This window comes from Phyllostomus hastatus, unplaced genomic scaffold (genome assembly GCF_019186645.2).
Source record: "Phyllostomus hastatus isolate PE091 unplaced genomic scaffold, TTU_PhHast_1.1 phas_contig_34, whole genome shotgun sequence".
NCBI lineage: Eukaryota > Metazoa > Chordata > Mammalia > Chiroptera > Phyllostomidae > Phyllostomus > Phyllostomus hastatus.
This window is the reverse complement of record NW_025333857.1, coordinates 31,069,511-31,082,395: the sequence shown is the minus strand read 5'-3', so window position 1 is coordinate 31,082,395 and position 12,885 is coordinate 31,069,511. Positions and strand designations below refer to the sequence as shown.

The following is a 12,885-nucleotide window of genomic DNA, read 5'->3' as shown; positions in this document are numbered from 1 at the left end:
TCCTGAGGGGCAGAGGAATAACCCAGTCCACTACTAAATTGAGTGATATTCCAGGGTCCTTTGTATAATTCTGTCACAAGGAATGCACCCTCCTCAAACCTGGGCCATCATAATGTCCAACCTAGGGGGCCCAGGTGAATCCTCACACAATCCTGGAGCACACAGCAGGCTACTAATATGAACATATTCTCAAGCCTCCCATCTTGCTTTCTTTTAAGCAACAAAATTTGTCATGCCTTTATGTTAAAGGGAATTTTATTATTTCCTGCTCAAATAGCCACAGCGAAGAACAGAGGCAGTGGTGCAGTGCAACAGGTGTAATACAAGGCAGTGTGGTGTAGTGGGAAGGGCACTGGACAAGGAATCGGAAGAACTAGGTTCTTCCCTGACTCTGCCACTTATATGCTGAGTAACCATAAGCATCTGGCTCTTTTTGGATAAAATATCCTTCCCTCTTCAACTGTATAAATCTTTTGGCTATAGGGTTCTTGTAAGCACCAAATGACATAATAATGATATTATACTATTGCGTGTAGGAGTTCCTGATACTTCAATTATTTTTAAAAAGTATAAACTTTAACATACTAGGCAAGTTATTATAATTTTGTCACTGGTTCTCAAAAAAAGTTTTATCTTCCTGATTTTGGACATCACCTGTTAAATAAAGTAAATTTTTATTCCCAGTCATTTAATGTCTGGTAGAAATAGCCCAGTCTTTTCTCACCAGGCTAGTGAGAGGGGAGTTAAACTTAGTTACCATTGGTCTATATTTAAGAGATAATAGAGCATTAATTGGCTATGATGCACCTCCCTTGCTTTTATTAATTCTTCTATAGGGTAAAAACTGTCTTTTAATAAAGTAGTTAATATGAGACCTCCTTGGGGTCAGGACCTTACTAGCTGTAACACACAAAATCTTGACACAAATAATGATGACCCGAATCATAGGCCAGATAAGCTACCACCAACTTGAAATGATTTAGAGGAGACATAATTTCTATTTTTCCTTATCAATGCTCAAAAATCCATTACTGAGATATGACCTTTGTTTTATAATTACAGATAAAGTTGAAATTTAAATCTTTAGATAGTAATATAGTAAATTTTTACCAAAATGCTGATTAATTAAAGGCATTTTTTATCATAGCATTTGAGGGTGAGGGAATTAAACATATCCCATATAAAAGAAAGAAAAAGAAAAAAAAGAACCAAATCCCTCATTTAGGGTCTGAGACATTAAAATGGATTGATTTTTAAATGCACTGTTCTTTTTTTAATTATCCCAGTCAAAATAACTATTGTGAGAAAAATACAGAAAGTAATGCCTGTCTCAGTAGTCATAATGCTTCCTTATGTTCTCATATTTCTCAGTAATATGCACTGAATAAGAGCTGGGGTGACTTGTTTTGACATTGTTTTTAATTGCAGACTTATAAATGAGTCTTTGCGGGACCAGCTGTTGGTAACCATCCAGAAGACTTTCACATACACTCGAACCCAGGCCCAGCATCTGTTCATCATCCTCATGGAGTGCATGAAGAAGAAGGAATTGGTATGTAAGCACTGCTCCCTATGAGTGGCAGAGCTCTCTCCATGCTCCCTGTTCTATTTAACCATTGAGTCACACACTTTTCTCTTACCAGCCAAGCTTACAACCTTCCACAAGCCCCACTGGCTTCTATAGTTTCCTCTCCTCAGTAGCTAAGACACTGCTTTTCCTGCCCTAATTTAATGAACTGTGTGAGGCAGGGTTTTAGTGTCATTTCCTATTGAAGTTCACCACCCAAATGAGATAAAGCCAGTTTCCTCCCTAGAAATGCTTCAGTTGATCCTCTCCTAGGTTTGGGGTTTCACTGTGCTTGTGAGTAGTGAGTCACTGATGTGCTTATTGTCAGATATCTTAGTGACACAGGGTCCAGGCCAATATGCCAAGCTGTACAGGTAGAAAATGGAGGAATGAAACCAAGGAATGCTGGAAATTTCTGTAGTTTCCTAAGTGTCCCCCAAAAGCTACTGACATTCCCTGTGTCTGGGAAATGTCTTACAGAATCTGGTATAGTCACAGAGACCTTCTGTTAGGTGAACGGAAATAAAAAATGCACTAACGTGTAACAAGCACTTGCAATGTGCCAGGCAGGATGCTAAGTCTCTGCAGGTCCTGACTCCTGTGATGTTTGCTACCATCCCAATGAGAGAGGTTTGATTATTGCTTTTACCTTAAAGACAAAGAAATTCAAGATCACTTGATTAGCAAATGAGGAACTAAGGCTCAAAACAAGTGGTGTTTAATGTCTGTTGGAAATATTTTTATTTAGAAATGGTCTCACAGAAGCCAGTGTAGTGAGCTAGCCCACTCTGGGTAGATTCTCCAGAGGCCCCAGCGGTCAGGGACTATTCTCAAAGGCATATGAGCCCACCTGCTGACAGGGGAGGTAAGGAGAACTTTAAACCCTACCAGTGGTTTGACTCAGGTTTTAGACACTCTCCAGTGGAGGTAATCATCCTGGAATGATTACCTCTGGGGCATCAGGGGGGCCTTCTTTTCCAGAGGGTCACCAGGGCCAGACCCTAAAAGGCTCAACTACAGGGATGTAGACAGAGTGGGAGGGACCTTCACCGAGTTTCCCCACTAGACTGTGAGTACCTCAAGAGTACTTGAGGTACTCACAGGTTCCTCAAGTACCTGTGAGCTGGAACTGTCTTGCTCAGCACAGTGTCCCTATACCTAGGACAGTGGCTAGTGCACACTGGGCTCACTGAGACTGCCAGGAGAGAGGGTGGGAGGCAATTTCTGAGTTTGAGAAACCAAATGTTTAGAAAAGGGGGGTTTGATTCAAGTAAGCAAGAGCCATCTCTGGAAAACATCCACGAGATCTTTGTGAGAAGCTCTCAACACCTTCCAGGTTCAGGTGAAAGGAGTGGAAGTGAGGAGGATGGGACAACACCTCTAACCCTTGAGTGATCATAGACCTCAGCAGCCTGTCCCTGCTGCACAGAGAAGCCAACGTGCAGATGGGATTCCCAATCATGACCCAGGAGAGCATCTGTCATCGACCCAGAGAGTGCCCCTGGCATTCCCCCATCTAGGCCATCTAGGAGGTAATTAGCTCACAGCTGTTCAGCTCACCCCTGCCTCTGCTCCTAAGGAGACACAAGAAACCCTGAGCTTCCACATTGCACAGTATGGATTTTCTCCTGATTGAGTACTAATGATTTTCCAATGCTGAGGCCAATGCTAACTGTGAAAACTTATCAGAACTATACATTTCAGCAGTCCTGCAAATTTCTTAGGAAAGCAATTAGGATTAAAATTCTCTGAACCAGTTGGAAGTTATAAAACCAAATGAGGCTGAATGTGCTTCTCTGGGTATTTCATAGGAGTGTTCCCTGGGATTCTGCCTGATAATTTTCATGTCATTTAATTATGGTTCCTGTTGAAAAGGTCAACTGTACTCTAACATGAGATCTTTATTGCAAAATTTATGGGGTATGCCTAGCTGTAGGGTACGGCAATGTGATTTTAACAAGAAATAAATTGTCCTTATCTGCACATCTGGACAGAAATCAGTCAGGATTTCTTAATCATAAATGTAATTATAATAATTACCATTTTTGAGGGACAATTTATGTGCATGGACAGTACTAGATACCTAATAAAGGAGGGGGAGGTGAGGCACACATTACATTTCCATTGCAGGGAGCAGGGGTGGTACCTGAGGCTGGGCGAGGTAAGCGATGTGTGCACAGCAGGAACAGCTTCACTAGGACTGTCTTGCTCCAGAGCCCAGGTAGCTTCTACTCACCACGCCGCGCAGTGAGCACAGAAAACAAGGAAGCAGTGCCTAGTGGAGTTTCATTTAGCTCTTATCTTCTTCAAGTTTCCTTTGATTCCCTTTACAAACTAAGTGAGATATGACATTCTGAGGTCAGTCTAACCATTGCCAAGTTCAGCTAAGGGATTTGGTTCTGGAGTAAATCTGACATCTTTCTCATCCCAACATCCTCCTAATGTAATAAACAACTGCACTTTAGATGCATATTTAGATGGTGAACTATGGGCCTCTGGTCCACATAGCCTTGTGGAAAATATGCATTGGTGGACATTTTGTGTGAGTACATTCTATTTACTTCATATTGTTCTTGAAAAAAATCACTTCTCTGTTTACTTCCCACTTTGGGTCAAAACAACATCTCAAAACCTATCACCTTCTGAGAGCATATATCCCCCTAGGAACCAAACTGTGAGCTAAGTTTCATCGTTGTTATCCAGGAAAAAAATAAAAATCAAAGAGATAGAACTTTTCCACGGCAGCATATTAATTTGGGGGGCAAATGTAAGGGATCGGGAAGAAAGGGGTAGAGAGGCATTCCTCTTCCTTCCTCAAAGTTACTTTCTCATGGATTCCATGATATTAGACTCTCTAGATTCTCTATTTCCTCTCATTTTTCTTATACTTCTTTTTGTCTTTCCATTGATAGTTCCTCTTCTTCCTCCCTATTCTATAAATAGATATCTATCAAATATCAATTCTTGGCTCTTTCCCCTTGCATTCACTATTCTGACTTCAGTCATCATTTTGAGACAACTCCCAACAGCATGAATACCTAGCTAGCCTTGTCTTCCTCCAAGGTCCTGCTTTTCTGAATTCCACACAAGTGCAATAGACCTCCTATGCTCTTGAGGATAAAACCCTTCTTACAGCTGAAAGGGCTTTTTAAGCCAAGTAGCTGAAAATCATAGAGTCACATCTACAGTTTAGAAAACAGTTCTCTCCAACACAATGTTTGTGAAGAAATGGAAGTGTTCTTTGAAGGAGAATTTTACTAGCTACTTTAAGTTTATTTGACTATCATCTTAACATTAACAAAGTTCAAACTTTTTAAATGAGATGGTCGAAAGAGGATACAGAAAAAGTATTGCTCCATTAAAACTGTTTTCCATATTACTTTTCAGTTTACAGCGGGTTGCAGATTAAGTTCTGCAAGTTCTGAAACTCTTTTAGATGATTGAGTATCACAGTTCTAACAATAAGAATGATGCAGGCTTTGAAGTCAGTTTAATACAGAACAATGGAAAAGTTAGTGAATCTCTAGAGGCCTTTGTTTTGTCTTCTGGAAAGTTGACATAATAATAGTATTTATATTATTTGGGCTAATTATTCAATTAAATGAGTTAACATATGCAAAGAACATAGAAAACACTCAGTAAATACTTTTATTTTAACAGTGATGGTGATGTCTATATAGTATTTTATATTTAACAAAGATTATTTTCATATCATTGTATTTGACACTACAACCAGTTGTGCTAACATCAGTATTAGTATCACCATTTTACAGAGGGAAATCAAAACTCAAAAAGACTTAAGTGATAAGCCCATGGCTTGAACCCAAAGCATCTTTCCATAAGTCCTGGCCTCTTTTTACCATATTTCAGCTGATTTCATATTCTAAATGTTAGGTATAACCAAGTTTAAAATGACTTTAGGTAGAAGCCCATTCCCTCTCTTATTCCCAGAGGAATCTAAACAAGTGTTCATTAGACTTTGAGATTCCTGGAAGAGAAAAAAAAAAATACATTGTTGGTTGCTATTCCTGGGTCTGCCCCTGTGTGGCAGTCATTATATTTCTATGAGGACAATGTAAGCACTATATCCAGGTCACTTGGTATTTCTATAGCAAAGGCAAACTAAAATTATTCTTCCCATTATAATATTTCATTGTTCACTAGAAGTCAAAAATTAGGCATCAACTTATGTCCTCTTCACAAAATATTCATTGAAATAAAACAAGAATTTGAAGGAAATATCATTTATACAATTTCTTGCTAGGACAGCTTCTAATACTAATAACAACTTTTATCTTATGATGTATGAAGTATGATAATGCCTCGTGTGGACAAAGTTCTGTTGCATTCCTTGTGCTATTTAAGCTGCACAACAATGGGGCAAGAATTACATCTGTTTTTTAGCTAACAAGAAAAATTAAACAAATTGGAGAAGACTCCAGAAGTATACAGAAAATGCCCATTTGATTTTCAACTCCACTATCCAGATCTCAGATTCTCTCTCATAACCAATACAACTTCATAAAATTTTAATGCTTTTGACCTTTTCCAACCATAATCATGAAAAATATCAGTAGATTAGAGGCAATAGAAAAACATAGAAAATACTGTACTCTTTTTCATTGGGAAAAATAAAATAATATCATAAATGAAATATAAATAATATACAAAATAAACATTATAGTGTTATTTTATTTGCTTTAAGAGCTTACTTGCTATATGATTTACATGAACATTGTTTTGAGTTCCAACTCTAGGGAGATATTTCTACAGACTGGAGGGATCCCACTCTGTGTTCCCACTCTGCCTCCTGCATCCATGGCCTTACCATGCCCAATTGGTCTTTGCTTGGTCTCACAGCCCCTCTCTTCTCCATTCCAACCAACAAACAACTGCTGAGTGACTCCTTTTAAGGAGCAGCTCTCATAATGAAACCCCCATTGTCTTCACTAGTGTTTCCCAAAGTGAGAAAAGCTGATTGCAAAGGAGATAATTTCAGGTGAAATGCAAATTAATGTTTTTATTTTAAGAGGTATGTTTTTGTTTGCATATGTATTATAAATAATTATAAGAACACAAAACCATAGGTAGTAAGCCTAAATAAATACAAATTTTAAAGGAAATCAATTTGAAGAAAAAGATCTAATTGTAGTGTTTATACATAAATACAGGAAAAAGATGAAGACTGTATAAGAATGATGGTAGGTTGGGACATACAGGCCTCCAGAACTCAGTTCCAGTTTCTCAGCCTGCCATTAAAGATCCTCCATGATTCAGATCAAGTCTACCCTTCCAGCCACAATTACTCGAGCTACTACTCTTGTCACTCATACTTTCATCTAACCGAATCTAATTTGCCTTGAGAAAAAACTATGCCTCATACATTTTTCTTTATATTGTGCAAGCTCTTAGATTCTCTCTCAATTGTTAAAGGTACTATGTCTGACAAGCACAGTTCTCACCTCTACCCTACAGCCTATCCCAAATAGGAATTTTTCCATTCCACATAGAAATGTCTGGGCTAGTGTTTTCCCTGAATTTAATAGAAAACAAGTTCTTAGCCTAGTGTCTCAGAATAACTATAAGTCTTTATGGAGTGCTACAAATCTTTTAAAAATATATGCAAGGTTTTGTGAGGATAAGCACATTATGGGAAGAATGCATCTAATTCTCAGATTCCCCAGGGGATGAGTAACTCAGAATTAAGAACCACTGTATTATAGAGGTCTCTCCATGACAGCAACTAAGTTAAACTCACAGGAGCCATGTACAGGGCCTTACATCCCTTCCACTTTTTTGGAGATACTTCACCTGCATACATATTTAACTTCTGAGCAATTTTTAAATATGCAAACCTCCATGTTTCTCATGAGCAGTTTTTATACCAGTGATCTCTTACATGCTAAATCATATATTTCAGGAAGTCATCAGCTTATGAACAGGCTATGATCCAAGGATCAACCCTAGAATCAATTTTATCATAAAGCAATATAAATAATTTAGCAAAATTCTGTTTTGCTATAAAAAGCCTGACAACAAGAAACCAAGAAATGTAGTAGGAAAGAAAACAAAGTTGTCATCTGCATTCTGGGGAGAGGATGGACCTTAGACAAAGCTGTTAATGTATTAACATTTGAGTGACTGTGCCCTCCTTCTCTGAAGCATTTGTGCCCCAGAAACACCCTCAAAACCCTCTTACACACCCTAATAGAACTTCCCCCAACATGTTCCCCCAGAGCTACCCACCTCTCACCTCCCACAAATAATTCCATGTCCTAATTGAAGAGAAACTGGCCTGGGATCCTGGAGGCCAGAGGTATTGAATTCACATTCATGTATGTTATACTGATCTCCATAACATACTTGGACTTCCAATAGAGGACACATGCTGAACCAAAGGAAACATGGATTAGGGAAATTTTAGGAAGTATAACAACTGAAGGGGGAAATAGAATGGGAAAGGTGAGGATGGGGTGGGCTACCAATTGAGTCTTATATAGAAATCGCCTTCCCATATCAACTCTCACACTCTAGACACTTCCAAACTGCCTCCCACAGAACCTTCATGATGAGTAAAGGCAAGGAGATGGAGAATGCTAAACATAACAGCCCCTGGTTTAAATTTATCTTAGTTCTCTAACCCTTTCCTAGTAATATTTTTTGACTAAAGATCATAGAACTAAAGTTTGAAAATCACTATGCCAAAATAGATATTTCCCAGCTTATTCCTTCCCCAACTTCTGATTCCACAAAATTTACTCAAACTTTTTAAGCTGTGTTGTATTTTTGACCCACAGTGTTTGCAGGAGAAAGAGAGGCCTGGAGGATTAGAGGGAAATAAATGGGAAGGAGCTACCCAGACTATTTATATGCAGGAGTTATTTATAAACCAGGTGTCTGAAAAAACAGATACTTTCTGCTTTCTCTTTCATGCTAATCAATTGTATAAAATGCCTCCTATCATTTAAACTCATTCACCCACAGTTTTTTAATATTGGTATTTACGTTCCTTCTTACTAAATGGGAGGCTCAGTAAATGAATACATTCATCAAACTCCAAGGGTTCAGCCAGGACCATTAGCCTGTTGTTGGCTGTGTGTTCCTCAATATATCATTTTTCTTGTTTATTATATGCCTGCACCATACCCAAACCTTGTCCTGAGAAAATTATCCTAATTGGGAAAGACAAACATGTGCAACAAAGAAGATTATCACTGCTACTATTATCTCTGTGGTTGATTTTGGATTTTATCTGCTTTACTTGACCATTTTCTCCTTCAAAGGGAATTTAAAAGTTTTACCTGCTAATCTCCTCCTTTATATTAAACATTATTTTCTTTTTCTCCCCTCTTATCTGGCCTTTTCTTTCTTGTATTTTCTTTATTCTACTGCCCAATCCCACTATTTGTTATCAGCACAGTTATCGGTTATAGGAGCTGGTACTCAGGCTTCACAGTGGGGCTGGTCTATCACCCTCATGTCCAAAATGGAATGAGCAACACTTTATTCACCCCTATCTTGTGGGCCATCCCACAGGCCTGTGTTGGCCTCATGGCCAGTTTTCTCCTCCTCCTCCTTCTTTTTAATCCATAGAAACATAGACATATAACCCATGGAAGTGTAGAGGTTTGGGGTGATAAGAGACCACAGAGCAGTGGTTCTCAACCTTGGCTACATATTAGAATTATGTAGAGCTTTAAAAACTGCTGATGGCTGGATTCCACTCATAGCGATTTGGATGTAATTGCCCTGCAGCGTGAAAGATGTTAAAAGATTTCCAGGTGGACTTCATGATATCAGGAACTTCTTGCTTCTACACCATTACCTCTTACACCTTCTATTTGCTCCTGTGCCTTTGGACCTTGAAAAGGTCTGGCATAATTTGCCACAAGAAATGGGCTTAATATTTCTGGAAAATATATTAAAATGTCATTTATAAAACTCCTCCTTTTTAAAGATACCACAACTGAAAGATCATAATACATTGAGAGCATGCCTGGTAGGGGCTGAAGCAGAGAAAGATCATAATTAAAAGAAATTGGCCACAACTGACTTGATTTTAAATATTGTGATCACATTCTTCTCCAAGCACTTGGGCATGGTATTTAACAAGCAATGAGAATGACTGTTGGGGCTTCACTGCCACACCACGGGCCCTCTGCACACACCAACAATGAGCTATTAAATGATAAGAGACAAGCAAGAGAGACATGTCACTGACTAGTGAAGTTTCCCTTCACTAGGAGAGAAGGAGGGAAGAAAGAGTAAATTAGTACCTAGCTTACCAGTTGCTTTTTCTAATTTTATCTTTCCCACAGTACTAAGAGAGAGCTAATACCATCCCTATTTTTACAGACAAAACATGTGTTAAGAGAAGGTAACAATTTGCTCAAGGTGACTCTGCTAGTAAGTGGTACAATCAGGCCTCCTCCTACCACTCCCCCATTATCATCATCTACTCAAAGGACTACCACCCTAGTTTTGAAGGACAGAGAACACAGATTCTCCTGTTATGAATGAAATAAAGTTCCCTGGCTACTCCCCACCAACCTGGTCCAGGTGGGAGGAAGGCAGGTCCTTCCCAGGGGAGATGAGGATTATCACTCTCAGCCCTCCCAGCGGAAGCAGGTCCACTTGGGACCCAAAAAATGGAGTTTGAGTTTTTCTGCAGCCTGTCAGCCTCCAAGGGGACCTTGGTCAGGGAAAAACAGAATTTCCTCCAGCAGGTTCCAACAGGTGCTGCATGAGCTCAAAGACTGGAGTGTATGACCTTTCTCCAGGCTTCTCAGGGAATGGGTTGGAGGACTTCTGTTAGAGAGCAACTAAGGAGACAGAGACTTCGTTCTCATAGGAAATACAGAGCAGTCACAAAAACCCATCACCCTCTTGTCTAACAACACTAAGAAACAATCAAATACCAATGACTGGAGTATTCTATATGGGCAAACTACTGGACTGCAAAAAAAAAAATGGCATCATTTCATGTCTAAAATTGTAGCAGCCAGAGTAGTAACCAAAGGGGGAAATCTTTTACAAAGTAGCATTTTCTTGGGGTTGGAGTTGAGAACAGGGTGGAACAGCAGTCTCTCAAGAGAGATTTTCCCTAGAAATGATGACCAGTACTTTCACCCAAGTCTCCTGTTGCTTTGGCACTGGTCTCTCATCTCAGCACTCTGGTCTTCTTTCAGTAGCTCAGACAGCCCTGAGTCATCTTTGGTCACAGACATTAGCTTGCATCCTTCCTTCTGCCTGAAATCCTTACCTTCCAGTCTTCACTTGGCTGGCTCCTTCTCATTCTTCATTCTCAGCATGAACATCCCTCCTCCAGGAAGCCTTCCCTGACCACCCTATATATAGCAGTTTCCCCTTTCATTCCACTATTCATTTCCCAATAGCACTTGCCACACTTCACAATTCTCTTATTTATTATTTTTGCATGTTTTTGTCTATCCACACCTTCAGCAGGCATATCTATATTGTCTAATACATCACACATTTCCAGATATAAAGTAGATCCTCAATTTAAATATTTGCTGAGTAACTTAACAAAGGAAGCCCAGGTCTACCATGTCTGGTGCTTCCCATACTCTTTTAATAACTACAATTTAGAATGAGCTTTATTTCAGACCCTATGCTAGGCACTTTGCTGATATTTCATTTAAGACTCAAAACAATGCTGTGTAATCAGTGTTATTTCTCCAATTTTATCAATTAAGAAATTTTGAGAGAGTAGGTTTCTTTCCTAAATCAACATTATAACTGAAACAGCCAGGATTCAAGCACAGATGTGTCTAATTCCAAAGCATTTGCTCTTTTCATTTTGTAACACTCTCTGGGGGGGCAGGGGGAAGAGTGTATTAGGAAGAATAGATAATCTTTCCAAAAAAAAACTGAACAACAGTGCTTCTCATTTATCTTTCTTCTTCTCCTTTTATTTGTTCATTCCTTCTCCCCAGGCCCCCATTTCTCATTGCAAAAAACATGCATGCTCCCTGGCAGGAAGCAGGGAAACTGATCCCTGTCACAGATAGCATGTTCTGAAAACACTGAAGTCAGAAAGCCACTCTGAATGGCAAGCTCTTTTTCCATGGCTGTCCTGGAAATCTCCTCTTCTAATGCCTATTGCAGAGCCTCAGTGCATTAGATGTCAATGCACCACTCCCAGCTCCTGCACCTGCAGAGACATGCTGTTGAGTGGCCAAGTGCTCCAGAGAAAGGCTACAGTGCACAGATAACACAGCTCCCAGCATCCCAAACTCTCAGGGCTCACAAGAACTAACTCACAAGTTCCATATGGACAAAAAATGGGGGCAGGGTGATAGAGGAGAGTACCGCACTGGGACATAGAGCTTGAGATTGCCGGACTTGTCAATGGCCTATCTATGGTTTTAAATACCCATGTTCCAACTCTGCTGAAGATAAAACGTTTCTTGACAACCCGCTTTCTAACCAGACCTCAACCATCTGCCATCCAGGAGCCATAATCTCTTCATCTTCCTCTTTCATTGGTCCTCAGAAGCTCTCCATCCCCAGAGCAGCTGTTTTATTTCCTTGTATGGGTTGATTCTGTTGCTCTGCCAGCTGAACAAACTTGGTAGCTTTCTCAGCCACAATAAGATAAGCCAGAAGGCTCAGAGAGGAGAATTTTTCTAAACCTCCTTATAACATGCTGACAAACTCCCAGACACCCCATGGGCACAGACACATAGAGGGGCGGGAAGCAGAGCAGATGCCAGGCCCAGCATACCTCGTACACAAGTAAACATAGGCATATGCAACCAAAGCTCACGGCAGAAAAATCCAAGTAGGAAATGCATCTCTTGAAAGCCAAAGCATTGCACATGCCCACAAATTATAAGCATTGAGCAAAAGAAGTCCAAGAACTGCTAGTGGCATCCGTGGGGTGGTGGGGTCGGCTTCGGCTTAGAGGACACATTCGCATTCCACTTAGGGACCACTTAGGGACCACTTAGGAATCATGCACAGCAAGGGAAAGTCTGCCAGCTCCTTGCAATCTTTCATTCACCAAACTACTTTTGCAGTCATTCATTTCACCAGCACTTATTGAGTCCCTACTACGAGGTAAGCTCTCTATTCTAGGGCCTGGGGGTATAGTAGTACCTACCCTCATTCTGCCTACATTCAAGGGGAAGAGATAATAAAGAAATATGAAATAAATACATGGAAAGGAAGAGGAAATGATCTTGCTCTAATAAATCAAAGTCTACACGGATTAAAACTTTGCCTCTGGAATTAGCAAGATGGAGTTCATTGGTGACCATGAGAAGTGCACGTTCAGTGGTGTGGTGGGAGAAAAT

The 12,885-nt window shown here is 39.9% G+C and overlaps 1 protein-coding gene across 9 annotated transcripts in view; it reads left to right on the top strand.

Moving 5' to 3' along the window:
• TRPM3 (transient receptor potential cation channel subfamily M member 3) overlaps window positions 1-12,885 on the top strand; it is a 504,806-nt gene that overhangs the window by 331,058 nt on the left and 160,863 nt on the right. For all 9 annotated transcript variants that reach the window (XM_045840204.1, XM_045840203.1, XM_045840200.1 and 6 more), the window contains one exon: window positions 1,429-1,552. In XM_045840204.1, coding sequence (XP_045696160.1) covers window positions 1,429-1,552 — 124 coding nt within the window. The remainder of the gene's footprint in view (window positions 1-1,428; window positions 1,553-12,885) is intronic.